Source organism: Argiope bruennichi, chromosome 10, assembly GCF_947563725.1.
Source record: "Argiope bruennichi chromosome 10, qqArgBrue1.1, whole genome shotgun sequence".
NCBI classification, from domain to species: domain Eukaryota; kingdom Metazoa; phylum Arthropoda; class Arachnida; order Araneae; family Araneidae; genus Argiope; species Argiope bruennichi.
The window spans coordinates 29,141,536-29,165,283 of NC_079160.1; the positions used below are offsets into that span (position 1 = coordinate 29,141,536).

The 23,748-nt window shown below is 33.5% G+C and overlaps 1 protein-coding gene across 2 annotated transcripts; it reads right to left on the minus strand.

Moving 5' to 3' along the window:
• Positions 1 to 4,034: 4,034 nt before the first annotated feature.
• On the minus strand, positions 4,035 to 17,924 carry LOC129989425 (uncharacterized). 2 transcript variants are annotated; one of them, XM_056097966.1, is made up of 3 exons: positions 16,719 to 17,924; positions 7,817 to 8,270; positions 4,035 to 5,133 (listed from the first exon to the last, which is right to left on the minus strand). In XM_056097966.1, the coding sequence occupies exons 1-2, from the start codon at positions 17,603 to 17,605 to the stop codon at positions 7,853 to 7,855; spliced, it is 1,305 nt and encodes a 434-aa protein (XP_055953941.1). In that variant the 5' UTR covers positions 17,606 to 17,924; the 3' UTR covers positions 4,035 to 5,133; positions 7,817 to 7,852. The 2 variants fall into 2 exon arrangements, with proteins under 2 accessions (XP_055953941.1, XP_055953940.1); XM_056097965.1 differs by lacking the exon at positions 4,035 to 5,133 and having other exon boundaries at positions 7,720 to 8,270.
• Between the last annotated feature and the right edge of the window lie 5,824 nt (positions 17,925 to 23,748).

Genomic DNA, 23,748 nt, shown 5'->3' on the forward strand with positions numbered 1-23,748 from the left:
AATTTATTTACGTTTAATTTTATTTTAAATACTGTACTTAATTTATTTATTTAAGTAATGAATTTTTAAACAATTGAAATATAAAAATAAAATTTATTTAAAGTTTTTGTCTTAATTTTATATTCTATTAATAGATGGCGCCTTGAGATTGAATATATATAGAAGGTCATATGATAGACCATCGCTAATATAGATGAATCGTTCGTAAACGAATAGGTCGAAGTTCCACATCCTCTGACTAAGCAATGGAAAAGTCAGCGTCTGCTCATCATTTCACCCCGCACCAGCTCCACGATCAATATCGCAGAAAGGATTCGACGAAGTCTCTTACGTTAACTTAACGAAAGCAAGGCTTTCGTCCATCATTATCATTAATGGGGCTAGGCGCCCAGTCAACTATACTCACTAAGCGAACAGGTCGAAGCGAGTGAACGAGTTAAACAGTCGTCTCCGATATATAAGATCGGAGGTGATGATTGAACCAGCTTACCGTTTTCTGAATATATCTGCTCTCTAGTTACTCTGTGGATCCAATTGTTCTCGTTCACAAGCCATTATGTATATCCAGCTGCTATTGTTCGCGAATTGTGTGGGCTTCGCTATTCGCGTTCGTGAAAGACAGTATGACATTGCTGCTACTCTCTAGCACAAACCACCAAGAATCGCGCATTGTCTGCAAGAAGGCTGAGATGGAAAAGGGTATTGGAAGGCTGCAATATATCAAAGCAAAAGAAGGGCAGTTGGCCTTAATAGATAAAGCGGCATTGTAGGAAGATTTTTCCAGCTGATTCATGATTTTTCTCATCAATATTTGTCAAATAAGGAGGGTTGCATGGAGGTTCGATTTCATTGGGTTACTGCATCTTCTCTTTGAAATTACTGTTTCTAAGTAAGAGATTTCATAGTCTTTCAGTCGAAAGATGGTTTATTGAAAAGGTGCGGGGAAATACGTGCATGTATACAGATTGATGAAAATTTATTTTCAAAATATATTTGGCAGAAAATGTCTGCAGAAGGTATGAGATAACAGGTTGAAAGAACTGAAATTTTGCTTGTAAACCTATCTTTTTTTAGCAAAAATTATACGCTTCGGGAATATTTCACACAATAATGGTTTATAATATTGCATATAAAGTGAAGTTTTTCTGTCTTTAGTTTCATACGTTCTTTGATTTTTAAAATTAAAATCTTGAAAAAAATGTGTTGATCTATTTTTCTTAAGTTACAAGCATTGTTAGCGGATTAAATTATTTATTTGGCATACATAAACAAACTATATCATTTTGCCTGCAAACAGAAGGTGGTATAAATTGATTCATTCTCCTTAATAAAATTTGGAAACTTGCTTTACACTGAAATAATAAAATTCAAGCACTGTTCTTTTACCTCTCAAATTAGTAAAAATTTTTCTCCTCTTAGTATTCAGTAATTTTTTATTTCAATAGAAAAGTTTCAGAATGAAGAGAAATAGTGTGTGTTTCCCTTAGTTTGAAAAATGCATTGTAATATTTGCTGCTAATTAAAAAGATGTAAGGATTTATTCTTAGTTGTAGTGTAACCCTTACATAGGAAAAATGATTTTAAAAATATTTTTCTCTTACAATCAGTTATTTTTACGAAATGCTATTCTTAAAAATGAATCCCGAAGTATATTCATCAAGAAACTGTTTTGTAATTTCTTCTAATCTACGGCCTAATAATGAGATATTTACACCAAGAAGGAAATGTTATAATTTCTAACTAAAGCGCTTTGGTCAGAATTTCTTTCAAGTAATTAATTTTTTGATTTGGTATCTATTTTTGTATGCAAACATTATATCAAATTATAGACTTAGAAATGGATATTTATTAATTTTTATTATTTCGCACTGGAAAAGAAAAAAGCAGAGTTCCAAATTTCACTTTCATCATATTTTCATAATATTCTAATATTTGATTGGGCAAGTCAAGAACTGTCGGCTATCACATGTATAAATATTTTGAATTTGCTTGTAGACAGTCTCTATCGGACGTCCCTATTTTCTCTCCCACTCTTTCGTGTGTGTGTTAAATCCGTTGAGAAATAAAGAAAAAAAGAAGCTTTTATAGTTTATTTTTAATTAAAAAAAAGAAACTTGAAAAGAAAGAGGAAATATATATATATATATATATATATATATATATATATATATATATATATAATATAGTTATTATTTTCTCGTATACCATATATAGGGGAGGGGTTGCATTTGTGAAAAAGATTGATTCTTTCAAAGACAAGTTTCCTTAGGGCTGGATAGCCTGGTTGGTAGAGCATTGGATTCGCGTCTCTTAGGTTGCGAATTCGAACCTCGCCGGCCGAAGATTCCCCGCGTGCTTGGTGGCTGTATAAATCTGTCGCGAAGTCCTCCATGTCGAGAGCAATACCACTGGAAGGTACTGGATCAGGGGTGATAGTTCTCTGATTCAGGTCTAAATTACGATCTGTGAATGAAATGCGTGAATGAAGCCCGCCACGTAAAAAGGGTTGTGACGTGTGTGTAGCTAAGTCGTTCTCTTGGCCTTAGATGGCGCTACTATAAAACAAGAGACGCTCCCTTACCGACTTAAAATCGCTGTCTTCGTAACAGCGGGCTTGTCCATGACAAGTACCATAAGAAACAACAAATTTCTTTGCAATTGTAGTTTTTTTTTTTTTTTTTCTATTCTTTTTTTAAATTTGCTGTCTTCTGTCTGAAAGTTGAAGGAAATTTCTCGTTTTATACTTTATCAAGTCTTCCAAACAGAAAACCCACTTTTAAAATTATGTCTGTCACTCTGTCTATATACACCATAACTAAAAAACGGGAAAGTCAATGAATAAAATTTGCCATGAAGTCTTAAGAAAGAAAAGACAAAATTTATTTGTAAATTATGAAATTTTCACTTTATAATTTATTAAATAAATTATGATATTAAAAATTTATGTGTTATATTATTATTTTAATTTTTAAATGGTATAGAATAGTTTGTGGGATAATATGCTCCGTAGTTAATAAGTAATGTAATAAAATTTTTATTAATTTTTATTTCGTTAAGGATCTAATTATAAAAAATTCTTTCCTAGCTCCAATTACTCAAGAAGTAACTACGTGTCAATTGAAAGATCTGATCAAACGCACACTGCCTTGTAGAATCTTTTAACTCTTTTTTTGCATGACATAATTTATATACTATGCCTACCTATAAAAATTATAATAAAGTATTTATAAAAATATGCATCTGGAAATAATAATAATATGCACATGGAAAATAACACATAAATTTAGAATGTCAAGATTGCCAAAATCCCAGGCAGCAAACATATTATAATTGCATAGGTATGTAGATACGGCTATTTTCATATTCTTCAAGATTAAAAAATAAATCCATTTATTCACAGAATCAATGCCGAACCGAATCGCACAAAATAAAACAACAGGTCCCTATAGACAAGTCTCTGCTTAATTGTGTTAATTAAATTGATAGTTGAATACTATATTATTTCTATATAACAACTATAAAGCCAATTAACAGTATTATAAACAGTAATTCAATATCACAGAAAGCGAAGTATTTGTATAATTTGTAATAGATTATGAGTAAATGTTTTTTACGAGCCTCGCCCTAAAAATTTGTCAGGACTCATCAATTGTCAAGAAACGCCACTGTCTAAATTATTTATTTATTGGGTAAAAATTTATGCTTTTTGATAAAAAAAAATTCTTCACCTTCAAAAGGTAAAATAGTTGTTTGAAAGTAAGGATTTTGGATCAAATGATCGAGGGTCGAAAACGTATTCCAAAGAAAATTTGCTATATCAAGAAATAAGTTACCCATTTAAGAGGGTTCTAAAATGCGTTCTATTGATTCAAATGAGATAAAATTTTATCTACAGATTATTGAGATGATGATGTGCTTTACATTTATTAATTAAAAAAAATTGTACAAAAATTCACCAGTAGATGGCGCTGTAAACACAACTGGCATTTATTTGAATATATTGAAAATGCGAAACATAATTTGCGTTATAGCGCATGTTCTATTACCATCTTTCTTTGGGTAAAAAGAAGGCGGATTTTGAACGAACATTAATTTCTTCCCTGTTCATCATGCCTACGTTGCAAGAAAAAGCGCTACTGGTGAAATTGTTCTACCAGAACCAAAAAAAACTCCGTTGCAGCTCTAAAGGAATTTCATCGTATGAAGCAGATAAGAAGAGGTCCAATGTCTCCAGGTGCCCTACGCAAGATGATGCAGAAATTTGAAAAAACTGGGCAACTTGGCATTCTTCCAGGTAGAGGAAGAAAAAAAAATTCCCGTCTTCCAGCGTCGAAAATGTTGCGATCGCACTCGTTGAAGCCAGCAGTCAGTCCCGCATAATAGTGTGAGTTTGCCAGTTGTTTTCCGTGTTCTGGATATGCCGTATTCAACTGTACGAAAAATCGTATGGCAGATTTTGCATTTTTATCCTTACAAAATCAAGTCTGTTGCAGGACGGGGACATGGTGGTCTGTAAAACTTTTGCACTTCAGTTCCTTATTTGAATGGTGGTTGACACAACTTGGCCATGGGACATTCTGTGGATTGATGAGGCCCATTTTTGCCTCAATGGGCAAGTTAACACCCACAATTGTCGAATTTGGGCAGAGGAAAACTCTCACATTATCCAAGAATAACCCTTGCATTCCTGAAAAAGTGACAGTATGGTGTGGTTTTACAGCTACCTTTATCATTGAACCGTATTTATTTGGAGAGATAACTTCAAATGGAATCCAAACCTGTTCCGTCACAGGATGACGGTACGATGATATGCTGAGAGATTTTATAATGCCAACTCTTCTACAGCATGGGTGTCTTCAAGACAACATTTTCATGCAGGATGGTGCACCACCTCACGTTGATCGTCGTGTAACGCGATTGTTAATACGGCATTTCACAGAAGCGCGAGTTATCAGCCGTCATTTCTCAATAGCATGGCCTCTTCTCTCGCCGGACAGCAACCCTTGTGACTTTTGGTTGCGGGGATATGGTTTTGAATGACAATATCTATCGTCAAAGACCATCATCTCTTCCAGATCTGAAGGACAGCATTCGGCGATATATTTTTAATATTCCAGCACTCACTCCGGTCATCTATAGAAAATATGATTCGCCGGTTAGAGCATATTGTTGAAAATGGAGGACAAATTGAACAATTTTAATTTTACTTTATTTAACAATTATAAACCATACTTAAGGGTTTTATGTGTATTACAACGCCACGTAATGGTGAATTTTTGTACTAATGTTTTTTAATTAATAAATGTAAAGCAAATCATCTGAATAATCTGTAGTTCAAATTTTATCTCATTTGGATGAATAGAACGCATTTTAGAGCCCTCTTAAGTGAGTAACTTATTTCTTGCTAACTGTTTATGTGATTTTATTATTTATAATATTTTGTTTTTATTTAGTTATTTTATTAGTATTTCTTATTCTTTGTATATTTATTCATACAGTAAAGATTAATACTGGACATAGATGGCGCAGTATGCGCTAACCCATATGTATGTTTGGAATGTGGGGGAGGCGCACTTAAGCTGTTTTTGTAAACACTTCTCCCTGAGAGTTGGTGTGAAACTGGTGCAAGTAGGCACCGCTCGCTCTTTTGTTAGCGGCAAAAAGAAGTATTCGTTCGCTCTTTGTTAGCGGCAATTTCTACTTTAATTGTATATAGTATTATGTGTTACCTTATATATGTGAAGTCATCGTCCATGTGTTGTTATCTGTGTGTGTGTGCAAAATAAATAAGAAAAGAGACAAGAAGGCATCTTTCCTTGGCTTAAATACATACAACCAGCTACACTAACCCTTTATATAGAATGAGCAAAAGATTCTGATATTCAAATGGCGTGGAATTCTGAAGAATGAAACTTTGGCTAAGGTGGCACAGACGCTAGATTATCAAACTTCAAAAGCACGAGATTCGATCCAAAATAGCTCTTGTCTACTACAAAAAGAAATGTTAATGTGTCTAAAATACACCAGTAGCTAAATTTAGATGAAGATATATAATGACGAAGCCAAAATTAATGGAATTCAGTGTATAAGTGGCAGAGTCTTTGTTTCAAGACACACTTCCAGCATAGATCCATCTCGTTCACGGGCATTTTTAATTCATTGGGGACAAGTGTCCTGTCCTTGGATCGGTATTTACGACTTCGCATACAATGACGTGTCTGAAACGCGCATTGAATTACTGAATTTTTAGTTTTAAGTCTCCAATTGACAGAATTAAGTATCTAAAATTACAAAAATCGCTTAGAAAGCTTCAATATTGCAAGCGTTCCTTATAATATTATACAAATCAAAATAACAATAAACGCCCAAAATAGAATGTATCATCTAATTAGTAAGTTAAATAAATTCGTATGTCAGGGGGTTAAAATTTCGAGGGAAGGAACGAACTCAAATGCTGTCTTAAATATCTGATGCCAAAACGGCACAGTCAATTTCAAAATAGTGTTTTATAGTTTCAAAACTGAACGCAAATCAAATTAAACATAGAATGGTATTTCATATCTTCTGATAAAGTGCTTGATTTGCATTGATATATGTTTTTATATTATTTGCAGATTGATAAAATAATTATGCAGTTTCAGGTTTAATTTTTTTCTGTTATCTTTGTTTTTCTATCACGGTTCTTAATTTCCGTTACTAGTGATTTCATAAGAATCTGATCGTAGGATTCTTAATTCTCTTTATTTCTCGAAGATAGTAAATATGTTGGAAAACCTAACCATTTAGTAACAGAATTAAATAATTTTAAAGGGTCTGTAATATAAATACTGTTTGTTAAGCACATAAAAGAATGTGAGTAGAGTCTTTTCAAGAATATAGAACCTTGTCAAGATTCCGAAAAATAAAGGGAAGTGCATTTTGTTGTGTGTTGGTTCTTTTGCAAACCAATGCAATATAAATGGAAGTATAAATATGTAGATAGAAAATTAGAGAAATGAGAAACATAATTAGCAGAATAATATGAAAAGCTTCTAAAATAAGGAGTTAAATGCTTATCAAATTTTGAAGTTCAAAAACATTGTGTTGAAAATGCCATCCATACAAAATGTTACAAAATATTTAATATTCTAAGCTGCCAGTATTCCCGCCGAATCAACTGTACATCAAAGGCGACTAGTACATAATTGTTAAAGTGATATCTTATATATAGGCTGGGGATTCAGCCGTTTGATATTAGAGTACTGCAGTGGAAATGATGACAAATAAAAAGCCTCTAAAGATTGGGTCCGAAAAAAGGAAAGACTTACTTTAAACACAGTTTATTAAGAGGAAATAAAATTAAACACATGATGAACTATTTACAGATTTGATGGGAAAACATAAATACACAGAAAGTCATTACAAGGCACCGAACCACATTACAAACATAATGACATGTATTTATATTATGTCTTAGTTCTTATATTTGCATATTAGCTACGGTTACAGGGTTAAATGTCAAATACGATACCGATTAAATAGCTATATTTAATGTCAAGTGAAGTGATTTACTCAAACTAATAACGCACGATATCAGGTTCAAAATGCATTGCATCATTTTAGAATAAAGTACGGGAGACAAGAATTTGGAATTTAGAACCTTAATGCCTAACTAGTACATAATAATATTAAATAATTTCCTTCCAAAGAATTGATTATTGAATAAACGATAACTGAACAGAATGATAACTCGTTTAATGTTACACAATAAAATGTATTTTGAATAAGTACAGCAAAAAGAAAATTACAAATATTGAAATAATATAGAGTATTGCACCTTATATCTTTTTATTATTACATAATTCCTCTGGATTTAATTTTCCAATCTCAGGTAGGCTTTCGATTTAGGATCCAAGTCGTCCAACTTTTCAATTCCATTCGGCAGCTGCTGACAATCATAAAGAGATTTTCGAATTGCGACCCGGCAATATTGCCGAAGTGATCTGGGTGTTCTGATGGAAATTTCTTCTTCTACAATATATGAATAAAACTCATCGATGTCTCCCAGGATATAGGGTTCTCGTTGGTTTCCAAAAGCAGACATCCATTCACTGAATGTCAAAAAAGTATCAGGAATAGCTCTCCACAGCAAACGTAAGGCTTGGTCACCATCATCGTGAGGTAAATCATACAAATAAAGAATCTGAATCGCCAGGAAGGCCCTCCTTTTATTCATCCAGCCTTCTCTTACAGGCTGTCCTTTATCCATCGTATTGATCCTAAAAATTGGGCTGGGAAAAAAATAATGGCTTTATTAAATTAGATGCAATACATTTCACTTAAGTTAATACTAAAACAAATCAATTAATAAACCAGCATGATTGGTCTCCCCCAAATCTAATCTCTAAACAGATTTTATTAAAAGTGTTTTTCCCTGTCTCTCTGTTACATTCAAACTTAACAGCTGCAGTGTCCCCTCAAAAATTTATCACATATTTTCTAATAATCTTGTCATGGCAGAGAATACCTTAGATAGCTTAGTTTAGTTATATTAACGTCCCGTTGTAAAGCACTAGGGCTATTTTGGGACGGACCTCGTAATTTTGAACCGCGGGCAGATGACGAGGTAGACACCTGAGCTGGCAACCCCCTCTCCACGCCACACCACACCAGCGGGAGGACGTTTGGCATGACGGATTTAACGTGTAACAGACCCCCTTACACGACGGTTCTTCGGTGGAATCGGGTCTCGAACCTGAAACCCTACGGCTCACAAGCTGAGACCTTACCGCCAGGCCACCGCGGCCTACCTTCGATAGCATTGGCGTATAATAGTTACGAAATATTTAGCTGGAATCTAGCATTTTTACTGAATCTATCGTGTCATCCTTGGCGGGATTTTTTTAAAATCTTAAACATGCCGTTAACAGTACTCAAAAATCCAATTTGTGTTTTACATATGTTTTCTCAACTAATTGAAACAAAAATTAAACATAAAACTGCACATGTAATCACATACCCCCATACCAAGTTTGATATATTTAAGTCATTGCGTTTTCGAATTATCTCGTGTTGACATGTTTCTAAAAGTACACAAAGACAGACTGGTTGACTAGTCAAGCCGTAGTTGATTTGTCACAAAATTTGTCAGATGCTTACACTATAGATGTTAAATCTGTACACAAAATTTTATTTATCTAGCTCTTTTCGTTTTGTAATTATTGTGTTAAATTATAACCCAAAAGCCAGACAGCTGGACTTCACCTGAACAGAATTTACTCAAAATTTGATAGAAATCTTCAAAGGACTCAACCACAGTTCCCGCCAATTGCTGTTGCGGCGGTCCGGTCATTCAGTTTTATGGTTTAAATCCGTGTGCCTTAGGGCGGGTCGGAGAGTTAGATGGTAACCCTTTCTAAAGCCATGGGAAGTATGCTTCCCACCAAATTTATCAATCTTTGTTTGAATTTATGTAGGTTGGTATCAGTTCTGACAATTTTTTTTAGAAAGACAGAAACTTTGATGCTTCAGTTCTTTATTTTACACAAAATGATGCGTCTTGATTTGTTACTTAATTATTAATTAACCAAATTAATTAATGAATCAAATTAAATTTATCTAATAAGCTAAATGAATCCCTTTTCTTATTCTAATTTCAAGCCTAAAAATATTTTAACATAATATGATTAGAAAAAAATGGCCCTTTAAAGGGTTAAAGACAATATACCAAATTTCAACCGTCTAGTTTAAGATGTTTTTAAGTTATTTTTGTAACAGACAGATGGTTGGACCTTTTCTACAAAAATGTGTTTTTCGAACTCTAAAACGTAAAGATTCACCAGTCCCGAGTTCGAATTTTTTTTTACTATTGCTATACTTTCTATATACTACATATACAAAAAAGTAAAAAATTGTGGTCCTTGGACAAGGTCGCGGACGCCAGGCATGCTTCGATTTTTACTTTTAGAGTTCCGCATGTGAGCGTTTTATACTTTGTTGTTTGTTTGTTTCTTATGGCACTTGCCACTGACAAGCCCGCTGTTACGAAGACAGCGATTTAAGCCTGAGGGGGAACGTCTCTTATTTTTTTTTTTTGTAGCAGCGCCAACTAGGGCCAAGAGTACGACTTTGCCACTCACGCATCATTCATTCGCTTGCACAACCCCTTTTTACAGGAGGGCACATTCACACATCTCACAGATAGAACAACAGAAGAACAACCATGCCCAAACCGGGACTCGAACCCGGGACGCCCAGATCACGGGGAAGACGTGCTACCCCTATGCCAGGACGCCGGCTTATACTTTGTAATATAGTGGAGAGAAAAAAAAACCGAGTATGCATTTCTTTTAATCAACCAACTTGAAACTATGTATCAACTTTTAGTTTGTGTCAGCTACGTAGCAAGATCACGTACCAAATTCCACTTATTTAAGTTGTTGCATTTTTAATTTTCGTGTTTACATGCACAGTAATGCACATATCGAGAGACGGCCATTCCTTTGCCGGATTTAGTTTAAAATTTGATATGGTTCTACACTTTAGAAGTTAAAGCAGTGTAAAAATCTCATCCGTCTAGCTCTTGTCGCTTTGTTATTTTTGTCAGAGTTTCATTTGATAAAACACACGCTTCCTATCAAGTGAATTCGTTCAAAAATTGATAGGAATTTACGAGTTTGGTGCAAAGATTGCATACCAAATTTTACTCGTTTAGCTTAGAGCATTTTTGAATAATCGTGTTCAAATAGTGAGAAATAATTCCGAAAAAATATTTTTCTTACTCAGGAGAGATCTGAGGCGCAGAGATTTAATCAAAATCTCGAGGTCCAATTTTCTGAGGATAGCGGCATTTCTTACTTTCTCGTTTACGTAGTATAGAGAAAGTATAGGAATCGTCATAAAACTTTGGACTCGAGATTTTGACGAATCTCTACGTGTTAGACCTCCCTGTTTAGTTTAGTTTAGTTATATTAACGTCCCGTTTGAAGCAAACTAGATTTATTTTGGGACGGACCTCGTCATTTTGAATCGCGGTCAGATGACGAGGACGACACCTGAGCTGGCACCCCCTCTCCACGCCACACCACACCAGAGAGAGGACGTTTGGTCATGACGGATTTAACGTGCAACAAACCCCCTTACACGACGGTTCTTCGATGGAATCGGGTCTCGAACCTGAAACCCTCCGGTTCCGAAGCCGAAACCTTACCACGAGGCCACCGCGGCCCTAGACCACCCTGAGTTTGACATTTTGGAAAAATGTCCGTCGGTCTCTCTGTGACAAAGATAACTAAAAAACGGCTTGAGCTAGGCGGATGAAATTTGGTATACGTGCATTACACCACATTTTTAGACATCAATCAAATTTTGAGTAAAATCTGTTCAGAAGAAATCCGCCTGGTCGAATACAAGTTAACACGACAATTACAAAACGAAGAGAGCTAAATTGATAAAATTCGATACATAAATTTAACATCTATAGGGCAGATAACCTTCCAAATTTTGAACCAAATCCAACTATGGGTTGACTGTTTGTTGGTCTGTTTTTACAGAAAGAAGTAAAAGCGATAAATCAAAAACGCAATGACTTAAAATATATGAAATTTGGAATGGAATTGTTTGTCTACAAGCGCAGTTTTGAATTAAATTTTTGTTTCAATTTTTGTTCAAAAACGTGTCTAAAGCACAAATTCGATTCTTGGGTACTACTAATGCATGCCAGGGATTAATCCACAAATAACTCACCAAGTATAGCACTATAAAATCAATAAAAATGCTAAATTCGCAGCAAAAGTTAATATTTCGATACGAAAAGGCGTTCTCTGCCATGATAAGTTTATTACAGAATATGCTAGAAAATATTAGGTAGACATCCTGCTGGTTCTTTATTGTTCTTAAAATAAAAGAATTCCTGGGTTTTGTTCATTTATTTATCTATTCTGACTTCTTTAAGAAGCTGAATGCCTATATCTGATTAGTAAAATATCCTTAGATGCCAGATATTTTAAAATAATTTAAAAAAATCATTAAATATTTATAACTAATATTTTTTGTTTAAAAATTATTTATTAAAAAATGTCAGTTTTATTCGTAAATGAACGTGAAACCTCAATATGCTTCATATTTACCATTGAAAAAAAATGTTAGAAGAATTTGAAGGTTTAGCGTCCGTGGTCACCAATTTAGAGGTATGAGAGAGGCGAGGATAGAACCTGGGACCTTTAGGTTAGCAGTCCAGTAACGATCCGATTTTGTCAAAACAGCTGTTCGGGTAGAAGCGCTGTTACTGGCTTATATGCAATTCACCACAAATTCATAGATGGCGGTTTAATCCTTTCATCTAATATTCTATTTTATAATATCAATACATATTTTTAATTCCCGTCAAAGAAGTAATTTTCATTTACGTGAAAGAAACGTAGTTAAAAATCGCAAAATGAAAATAAATAAATAGAAATGCGTAATATTGTACAAGGAAAGAGCTGGGCAACAATGAAAATAATAGCCAACACGGTTTTATTAGACAACTGAACGGAAAAAAAGTAACATACTGTAAAATTTTTTGAAGAAAATTGTGGTCATTTTTGTGAAAAAAATGGTTTATTGAATAAAATCATTGTAAACGATTTTACATAGATATTACTTATTGCTATCAGTAACTCTTTCAAATCATACAAAAGTTACAGATGCTCTAAGTATGAAAAGAAAGATGATTATAGGATAAAGTTCATAATGATTTTCGATATTGAGCATGTAACCGAAGAAAGTGAAGCAACACAGAAACAATCATTTTTTTTTTCCTCGCAGGCTTATTTAATTATGCTTGTTTCAACTTTTTTTTTAATTTTTTTTATTTTCGAAATCTTTTAAAGGCACTATCATGTTTTCGTTGTCTGATGGGCAGCAGAAACAGATTTCGTACTGAGCCGTCCTTCTCTTCAATATTTCTGGCTTCCACGCCGATCTTGTGTGCAATGTGAAAAGCTTATTTAGAGTAAGCAAATGATTTGCGTATGATCTAAGGCGAGCAGTTAGTTGCTCTTTATTGGTTAACTGAGTTCACACTCGGTACATAATATTCTATCCCGCTCCAACCGATCATATGATTTTAAATTTTATACATGTTCACGATGTATAAAATTTAGAAAGTAATTAGTTATATAATATATTTAGAATACATTTTAGACTGAATTTGTCATCTGTTTGACCATTTTTCGGTCTGTATACTACAGTGGGGCTGCGATAGCTTGGAAGTAAGGTCGTCCTCCTCGGGACAGCAGAGTTCCAGGCTCGAGATCCAATTCCATCGAAAAACCGCCGTGTAAGTGGGTCTGGTGCACTTTAAATTCGTTCGGGCTAACTGTCCTCCCTCTAGTATGGTGCGGAAGGTTGGAGAAGAGGTGCCAGCTCAGGTATCGTCCTCATCATCTGACCGGTTCAAAATTACGAGGCCCGTCATAAATTGCCGTAGTGGTCTTTAAAACAGGACGTTAATGTATCTAAGCTAAACTACATTTGGGTATTGTTCAGCATATGAGGACGAACGATAACTCAAAAGAGTAATTACATGGAAAAACGAAATTTAGCGGCATCAAAATCACGTAAAATCTAAATAAAATTCTGGGTCCTATTTGAATGGAAAGGAAGGCATACGAGCTCCATTCGGTTTCTGTCATTATATGATTAAAAAAAACACACATATTGATATATCAAAAAGTCTAGGTGAAAGGTTCCTACTGACCAAGTAGCACTCTAAACTCGGAACAGCAAGAAATAGAAGGGGAAAAAAATTTATTTAGTCTAACGAATAATTACAAACATTAAGTTTTTAATTTTTTATAAATGAAATAATAAAATAATTATTAATTTAGAATAAAATCATGATCGTATGCATTACGATGTTTTTTTTTTTTGAGGCTTACCAAATTTTTATTTTTGAAATTTAACACTCTTTTTATTCATGGCATTTTGCAGTGAGAATATATTGGCAAATAAACATTGTAACAGACAATATATAGATAATTGATTACAGAAGAAACATACAAATGTCAATAAAACAATACTGTAGAACTCTAAATACTAATTTATAACTATCCGATTCCATTTAAAAAGAAAATCGAAGAAAAAAAATTATGTAATTGAGTACAAAGATTTAATTTTAAAAACGGCAATTTCTAGCTGTAAACTTAAATTAAAAATATTTTTTTTAAATATTTGCAGAAGCTATTAAGGCAAAGTTGCATAAAATATTTAATTGCCATCGATCCCGGAGAATTAACTGCTAGCCAAAGGTAACTATTCAATAATAATATTAAATGATTTATCCGTTAAAGAAAATACTTCAATAAAAAATATTTATAGAAGTAATTAAAACATAGTTGCACAAAATATATAGTTGTAATATTTTAACAACTATTAATATTCCGGAGAATCAACTGGTCACTAAAGGTGGCTAGTATCAATTATTATTTTTTTACATCTATATATATACATATATGTTTACTAATGTTAATATTTTGGGAAATTTTATTTAAAACCCACAAAAGGTATTTCACCACAATTTAAAAAAAAAAAAAAAATGAAAATTCAAAAATAGATATAAATGTCAAATAGTTTCAATAGATAGAACCATAATACTTTTTAAACGAAAACATTACCTGAAGTTTTCTCGGCAATTTACTCCACAAAATTTATAAGCTGTTTATTTGACATAAGATGGCATTATAATGTAATTTATTTTTTCAATGTAGAATTAAATTTTATGATTCTGTTTCTTTGCTGTGCATTCCACAGAAAAATTGTTTTGACATCTTCATACAACAAAAAATAGTTAATTAATAATGCATTAATAAAAGTGTTCCTTCAATGTTTAGTAATAATTCCTACTTTTTATTCTTTAAAATACCCATATCGTGTGCGTGCGTGGGTGAGTATTGTAGGTCTACAGGGAAAACTTTTCGGTCTGGAACATCAGATATAATTTAAAGGGTGGAAATATGCATATAATATCGATTTTTGTTCAAATTTCAGCTAATTAAAAACTAAACTGTCTTCGTGCTCGTTTTTTACAAGAATATAATAACACAAAAACAATTATAACATCATTTAAAAATTTAAAAAATTTTCCTTTTAGTAATATTAATTTAATTACTTGTAAATGGCTTGTAATTTTTTTAACTTAATTTTGAAAATTAAAAAAAAAATTATATGATTAATAGCATTATATTTTTTAATGCAATGGGATTCAAATTATTTCATTAAATATTTAATTACATTAATTATTTCCACCATAGTTTAAAGTTAAAGAAAATTTATTAATTTCTTATCCGATTTATTTATACAATGAATGAAAGGACAATTGTGCTTCTAATGGCACTATGAGGTCATTGGACTTGTCTCAATTAAGAAGTTTTATTTACACAATAAACAGAATTGGTGTAAAATCCTCAAAATAACATGTTTTAAATTATCATAATTTGATGCAACAAAGCACTTTGTGGGAAGAAAAGTGAATATCAAATTACGCAGAGCAGATTTAATTGAAATTAAACATAACCAATATTTCGGGCGAACCATTTGGTTGCCAAAGATGGTTAGTTATAGGTATTGTAAATTCTTGAATTTGCTTCTCCCTTTAAATTCAGCACCAGTAGCGCAAAAAAATGAAGTCAAAATTATATCAAATTTAAATTATATGACTTTGATTTCGATTGTATTATCAATATAACAATTTGATAATGAAGTTTCTAAAAATATTAGAACATTTTTTTGCAAGCACAAGGAACAAGGTTCATCAAGCATCAGAAGAACCTTTCATCAGAAAAGCTAGTTGGAGTAGTCTCTTCAAAACTTTCTCGCGTACTCTCTCATAAACTTATTATGCCAGAGAACGCCTTTCATGGCATTGGCGAACAATAATTACGAAAAATTAATTTTTGGCGTGAAGTTAACATTTTTACTGAGTTTATCGTATCATCCTTGGCGATGTTTTTGGCGATTAATCACTGGCATGCGATTAATAGCATCCGAAAATCGAATTTATGCTTTAGACACATTTTTCGCAATCAATTGAAACAAAATCCCACGCCTATTTTGATGTATTTAAGTCATTGCGTTTTTGAATTAGCGTGTTAACATGTTTCTGAAATTACAGACCAATAAATAATCAACTCTTTGTTAGTTTTGTCTCAAATTTTGACAGGTGTCTCTACTATAGACGTTAAATCTGTATACCGAATCTTATCAATCGAGCTATCTTCCTTTCTTAATTATTGTGTTATATTCGAACAGCTGGATAGACGGACTTCCTCCGAACAAATTTTGCTAGAAGTCTACAAATTTTGGGTAAAGACTGTATTCCGAATTTTAACCGTCCAGCTCAAACCGTTTTTGAGTTATCTTTGTCATAGATATACAGATAGCCGGATGGACATTTTACAAAAATGTGTTTTTTAAACTCATGGAAGTCTAAAACGGGGAGATTGTCGTGGAAAAATCTCGAGTTCGAATTTTTTGACGATTTCTATATTTTCTCCATACTATGTATAAGAGAAAATAAAACGTGAAATCTATTACTAAGCATTTCTTTTACAAACAAGGAATAATTCATATTAATGAAAAACTTATAAAAGCATTTCGAACCATAATCTAAGATAGCATCATAAACAGATATTCAGATTGAAAAATAAATGAAATTTCTTTTAAAAATAAAGATAATACTGATAAGAAAAGCAACTTACTTTCCTCCCCAGTTGATTAGCTTTTCATAATCCTCTTCCATAAAGAGAGGAGCATTGATGTATTTTAAAAGAACTGCAACAAAGCTATACTTCTCAAGCATAACACAACCATTTATCAGATCTTCACATGGATATTTTCCCCATACATTATATCCACTGTTTCGAGCGTGGTGTAAAAAATAATCCAAAATTCCAGGATTGCAATCATTTGAATAATATATCCATTTCTTAAAATCAAACATGGTGAGAACATCCTTTACAATCTGAGAATCGTTGCATTCTTTATATAAAACGTGCAGAATAAACGATACTGAAAGATCATAAAGACATGATTCCAGATCGCCAAAGTATCGTTTGATTATCTTTAAATATCTTCCGATGAGTGCTGCTGTCTTAAACTTTAATATAGATTCTTGAAGGAGCAGTCTTAATATTTCTCGATAAATATTTTCGTTAAAGTAGATATCTCTTAAATGGAAACTCTCATCATCATATGTAACTTTTGAGTCAAAATTCTTAAAATATACCAATCGCAAACGCGTTTCAAGTTTTCTGGGTAAATCTAAGTGCAGTGTATACAGTAGTCTTCTATTTGGCGACATAATTTTTTTGCATTCTTCCTCGGTAATGATGAAGTTCTTCCACGTATTAGGGAATTCACGTTCACCAATTCCATATACTAAAAAATCCTTCTTTGGGCTTTCACCAACGCTTAAATCTAAGGGATTTATTGAATTTTGGGCAATGAAACTCAATTTTGCAATACTTGTGACATTATTCAGCATGACATAAGCATAATCCAGTCGTTCTTCATGTAAATTTCTGGGAAAACATAGCCGTAAATTTAAGTCCTCAAAAATTTGATTGAGAGATTCAAAAAAATCCATAATGAAAAACTTTCTTAGTTTTATATGTTAACAAATTATTCTTGATCAAAATCTAAGCGTCAAACATCATCATAAATGGTATACCAGGGATGTAAAAAATATTCGATCTGACAACAAAAGAGAATGATCGAAAAAACAGTAACACAACTAACTGAAATTTTATCTATATTTGAACAAATATCTACACATTTTTTCCAGTATCAACTTCAATTAATCTCTAATGAAAACTAGATATAAATTGACTTAACTTATTTTTTTATTTCGTTCTTTATCAGGCAATAAAGTACGCATTTTAAACAGTTAAAATATTATGACTCGGAGAACTGTTGTAATCAGAAGACAATAACAGAAATGCGATGCTTTCTGAATAGAAAAGGCGTTATCAAGAGTAAATACCATCGCGATAATTGTTATGAGATAGCGATAAACATTCACTGCAAGAGTCAGTTGCTAAGGTAAATTCTGGCATTCAGAGAAGCAAAACTGATTAAACTTTTTAATATCACATTTTTATTTTCTCATATAAGTATTATAGAGAAAGTACAGTAATCGTCAAAAAATTCAAATTCGTGATTTTGACGAATCTCCACTTTTTTAGACCTCCTTGAATTAACCCTTTCTAGGGCCGTAAGAAGTATGCTTCCCACCCAATTTATCACTCTTTGTATGAAATTATGTAGGTTGGCATAAGTTCTGACAAATTTTTTTAGTAAATCAGAAACTTAGATGCTTCAGTTCTTTATCTCAGACAAAATGACTAGTCTTGATTTGTTACTTAATTATTAGTTAACCAAATTAATTAATCAATCAAATTAAATTTATCTAATAAGCTAAATGAATCCCTTTTCTTATTCTAATTTCAAGCCTAAAAATATTTTAACATAATATGACTAGAAAAAAAATGGCCCTTTAAAGGGTTAAAAAAACACTTTTCTGAAAAATGTTCCTCTGTGTGTTTGTAAAAAAAAAAAAAAAAAAAAAAAAAAAAACGATCTGAACTAGACAATCGAAATTTGATATATGGTTTTTACACGAAATTTCCAATTTCTGTCAAATCTTGAGAAAAATTTTTTAGGAGGAAGTTCGTCTATCCTGCTGTTCCAGCAAAGGATAAGTACAAAACGAAGAGAGCTAGATAGATAAGATTCGGTACACAGATTTAACATGTATAATGTAGATACTTGTCAAATTTTGAGCCAAATCCAACAAAGGGTTGACTATCTGTCGGTCTGCTTCTTATCTGCTAATTCAAACACGCAATGACTTGAATATATCAAATTTGGTATGAGAATTTGTGACTACAAGTGTAATTTTGTGTCAAATTTTTATTTCAATCGGTAGAGATAAACATATCTAAAACACAAATTCGAGTTTCGGTTATTATTAACGAATGCCAGGGATAATCGCCAAATAACTCACCAAGGTTACACGATAGATTCTGTAAAAATGCCAAATTCACGCCAAAAGTTAATGTTTCTTCACTGTTGTACGCCAATGCCATGTAAGGTGTTTTCTAGTATGACAAATTTATTAGAGGGTATGTGTTTCGTGAAAACCACCCAGCTGAACCTGATTATTTATGAATTCTGTCTGTGAACATGCTAACTAAAAAACGCTAGACGGATGAAATTTGGTACATGATCTTAACAACAAATTTGCAGATATTTATTAAATTTAGAGAAAAATCCATTCAGAAGAAGTTCGTCTGTCCGCATTAGGTTTCATGAAATGAACAACCAGTTGCATGAATAGCAAGTTAAGATCATACAGCTTGACATGATATTTAAGCAATTACCTTATGTATTCAATAGTTTGTCGTTAATACTAACCGCTTTTGGCGACCCACTTGTTCGCCCGGATTATCGACGTTTTAAGCTGTTAAATATTAACGTGAAAAGCATTTAAAGAAATTCATCTTTTTATTTGTTACAAGAATTAAATGAAAAAAGTGAATCAAATTGAATAAGTCAAAAAAAATTATAGCATATGCAAAAATAAACAGGATATATATTACGGAAAAAAAGAGTGGAAAGTGAGGTGTGATGGGCTTCATGATACCGAGGTACCTAGTGATCTGGTTCGCCTTCAAATTTACTCTCCCTTCAGCCTGCTGCTTTTCGCTTTCTTTCTTCCTTCAAGCGATAAACTTCTCTATGAGACGCTGCTGTCGCACAGTTTGCTTCTCATGGATACCGAAAATCTTACGTGTTGGCCGTGCACTGTTGTCACCAGTTTATAAATCGGCCGGTAGCTAGCCATCTGAGTTGTTAGTCTGCTAGGGATCAAGAGAAGGGGGGGGGGGTCATTTCTTGGGCTTGGCGTAATGGGTGGTCACTGCCCCCGGGGACAACTCCCAGCGTATAGTTCAGGCTAGCACTATGGTAAGTGCCGAGGCTGATAATTTCCAGAACAGGTTGCTGTCACCTGTTGACCTCCGTCGTGGGCAGTGCAGCCAGGCCTGAATTCTTATCAATGTCGTATGGACAAAACCAAAAGTACGCCCTTCTGTGGGCAACATATTGCATCAGCTTCTCAAAATAACTTCCGAAAGTACTTCATCATTCACAGGAATTTGGATTCGAAAGAAAAAATTCATAATGCGCCCCTTTCTTTGAGCAAAAGTTATTTCTGGAACCATAGATGATGTGAAACCCATAAAAAAAACTTGGAGACCTGATTGAAGTTGGATCCTCGAAACAAGCTAAACAAAGAGATGGCCAGTTGATGGACACAAAACATCCCGTGTTAACTTTTAACACTTCGAAATTACCTGAATATATCAAAGCAGGAGTGTTTATAAGAGTATATATACCGAACCCTTTGAGGTTTTTTCAGTGCCAACGTTTAGGACATTCTAAATCTTCCTGCCACAGGGTACAGACATGCACCTGCTGTGCGGAAGGTGGCCATAATAGCACTGATTGAACTGCTAAAGAGAATTGTGTGAAATGTGAAGGAGACAGACTTCATTCTCCAGAAACTGTTTTGCCTGGAAGCAGAAGAAGGAAATTTACAAAATAAAAATAACATTTCTTATACTGAAGACATCCACACCAAGGGGCACCTCGTTATTTAAGATGAGAACCTTCCAGCATGGCGGTTGGTTCTCGTCACCCTGGTGGGTACAGAAAAAGGTAGGGGTCTGACTCTTCCCATTGGTGACAAGACATACTTCCCATGGGAGTGGTTGTAACTTAGCCGGTGATAGCCCATAGGACTCAACCAAAGTTCCCGCCAGTGTTACTGTTGCGGCGGTACGGTCATTCAGATTTTTCCGTGCGCCACAGTGCGGGTCGGAGTAGCCAGTTTCAGGTTTTTCCACTGAAGCCTGAAAGCTTGAGAAATCAAAAACATCTGAATCTGGAAATAGCTACGCTTTGGCGGTTAAAAAAAATGTCCTCTACAATGGGATCTAGATGATATTTCACTTGGCACTAGTGAAAGATCAGCTAGACTTCAGACTTTGTAACTGCAAAATTCTTCTTCTGTATGCTTTATATCAATTTGCGAAGAAGCTCCCGATTCTGCTTTAACTTGTTTTCAGTTAGGAAGAAACCGTAAATACTTTAAAAAGACTCGCTTGTGAAAAGGAATGTCTCAAATACAGAAAAAGTTTCGAAATTTTATATTGCATCTCCTTGTTTAGTTTCCACTTTTATTGCATAACCGATAATTTCAAAAATGAACTTTAACCTCTGTTAAAATTCCTATTCTAGACCGGAGTCTATGTCTGTTTTTCCTTCAGGAGAAAGAAAGGTTTGATAATCACAAGAATCGGTCGCCGATTCCGAGATGAGCTCTTCCACTACATCAGAGGCCGACAACTTACGCCGTGTTCCGATGACCTGCGGCTTTACGGATTTGATCATAAATCTGTCAAATGACCATCCTCGCCTGTGGACGTCGGTCCAGAGTTTCTCGCAAACTGAACAGACATCAAAGAGCCCCGGAAAACTATAAGACAGGAGAAAGTGTGCCTGTCTCCAGACGCACACAGTTGTTGAAACAGGGCTTTAGAATATAACATATCGTACGATTCACCAGAAATAAGTCCAAGCAAGAATCAAAACGAAAATTCATAGTTCTGACAAAATATAAAAAAACACGCAGTTTTCTTGTGACGCTTTTTGTTTTTTCTTTCTCAACATATTCGTTTCCTTTTCATCAATATTTTTCAGTTTTCAACCTCAACGGAAAGGCTATGTATAAAATTTAAAAAAATTCTAACTTGATAAAATGCTAAAAAAACGACATGAAGGAACTTTTTTAAAGTCTGCAATGTTTTACTTACTTCTTGCCCATCACATGTTAGACACATTTTACATGCAATATAATACTTTTGGGATCTTCTCATGTTTTTTGGAGACGTAGGGGAGAGCAAAATCTATTTTATTGTTTTTTTTAAAGATTTTATTATGACAAATTACGAAATGTTTTTAGAATTTTAATCATTTTTATATATTACCGTTTTATTATCGTGGTCCTGTTTTATCCATCATACACTTGATGCAGTACGAATAGTTCTTGCACCATTAAAACCCACATAACTTACTTCGGAAATCAATGCCCAAAGAAAGTAGTTTTTAATGTTAATTTTAACATTGGCAAAAGCCCATTATTGAACAATTCGATGGATGCGTTTGAATTTCATAACATTAAAAATTAATATTTACACACTGTGTTAAGTTTGTACAGAAATAAAATTGACATTATTAAAAAGGTAAGTTTTTCCGTTTCAGATTGATAATGTAAAAAGCACTTTTTGCAAAATTATAGGAAGATATGGTCCATGCTATGATTTCCATAGGTAAGTCAGCATTTTTCCATTCAAGTTTGTTTGATGCCTATTTCTTGATTTCTTTCCTCTGATTGATTAGTCTTGGGTGAGCCCTACCCAGAGCATTTCTAATATTTTGCTGCTTCATTAAATAGAAGTATTGAATTAAGCTGTAAAAATGTTCAATGAAACAGTCTGAAACATTTACATAGTGATGTGCTTACATTCAATTGTCTCATTGGACAATAAGAAGTTTAATTTCAGTTAGTTATTTTAACGTCCCGTTTTAGAGCAGCACTAGGGCTATTTTGGGACGGACTTCGTAATTTTGAACCTCGGTCAGACGACACCTGAGCTGGCATCCCCCTCTCCTCACCATACCAGCGGAAGGACGTTTGGCCCGGACGGTTTTAACGCGCACCAGACCAGCTTACACGAGGCGGAATCGGGTCACGACCCTGAAAGCCCCCGGTTCCGAAGCCGAGATCTCACCACCAGGCCACTGCAATCTTATTGACAATAAGTAATAAGAGCAATATTTATGCCACGTATGTTAGCCTTTTATTTTTATAAATTGTATTCACATCTAACTGTATTCGTCAGGCTGCATATGATTTGTAATATCAGTTATGTAAATAGATTGCTATTGTGAATTTGCATTTGGTTAACCTGTGCACTTTATGAAGTATTTTATTGTTTTTATTCCAATCCATTGGTGTGATGTAGAAGTTTGGAGAGGAGAGTACCATGATGTGTCTAAGTGGTCAAACTGCAATTCAAAATTACAAGGCATGTCCCAAAATAACCGTAGTGTTGCCAGGTGTTAATGCAACTAAACTGAACTTACTCTAATCATTGACAAAGAAACACTTGTAATAGGTTTTTGTTTTTGTACTCTTGTGTTCTATTGGAGAAATAACTTCTGCTTACCTGACTTATACTTAACAGTATCTAAACAACACTTTGGAATACTTTGTATAAAGTTACTAAAAGACTCTAAAATCATCGTCTTGAGTCGACACTTTTGGATGAGTGGAAATTCCTCACAATTTTGAAGAATATTTCAAAAAACTGATATTGCAATTTGATGCTTTCAGTGAACCTTTCAAATATTAAATATGTGTTTTAGTCACATTGAAAATTCTCTGTTAATAAATTGATCTTTTCCAATTTAATTTCAACTCCAAATTTTCAGTCTCTTGACTTTGCTTCAAAATAAAAGCCCTTACAATCTTTATCAAATAATAATAAAATCTGAGAACCATCACAATTTTCTGAAAAGTTACACTTGGACAAAGAGAAAAATCATGAATTTAATTCTATAAAAGTAACAGTTTGACAGAAATATATCTATATATTATGTAAA

Bases quoted from the DNA above. Each gene is read 5' to 3' on its own strand.
- LOC129989425 (XM_056097966.1), bottom strand. From the start codon at position 17,605: ATGGATTTTTTTGAATCTCTCAATCAAATTTTTGAGGACTTAAATTTA. The intron at 8,271-16,718 runs GTAAGTTGCTTT...TTTTTTTCCCAG, and splicing joins CTAATCAACTGGGGAGGAAA to CCCAATTTTTAGGATCAATA.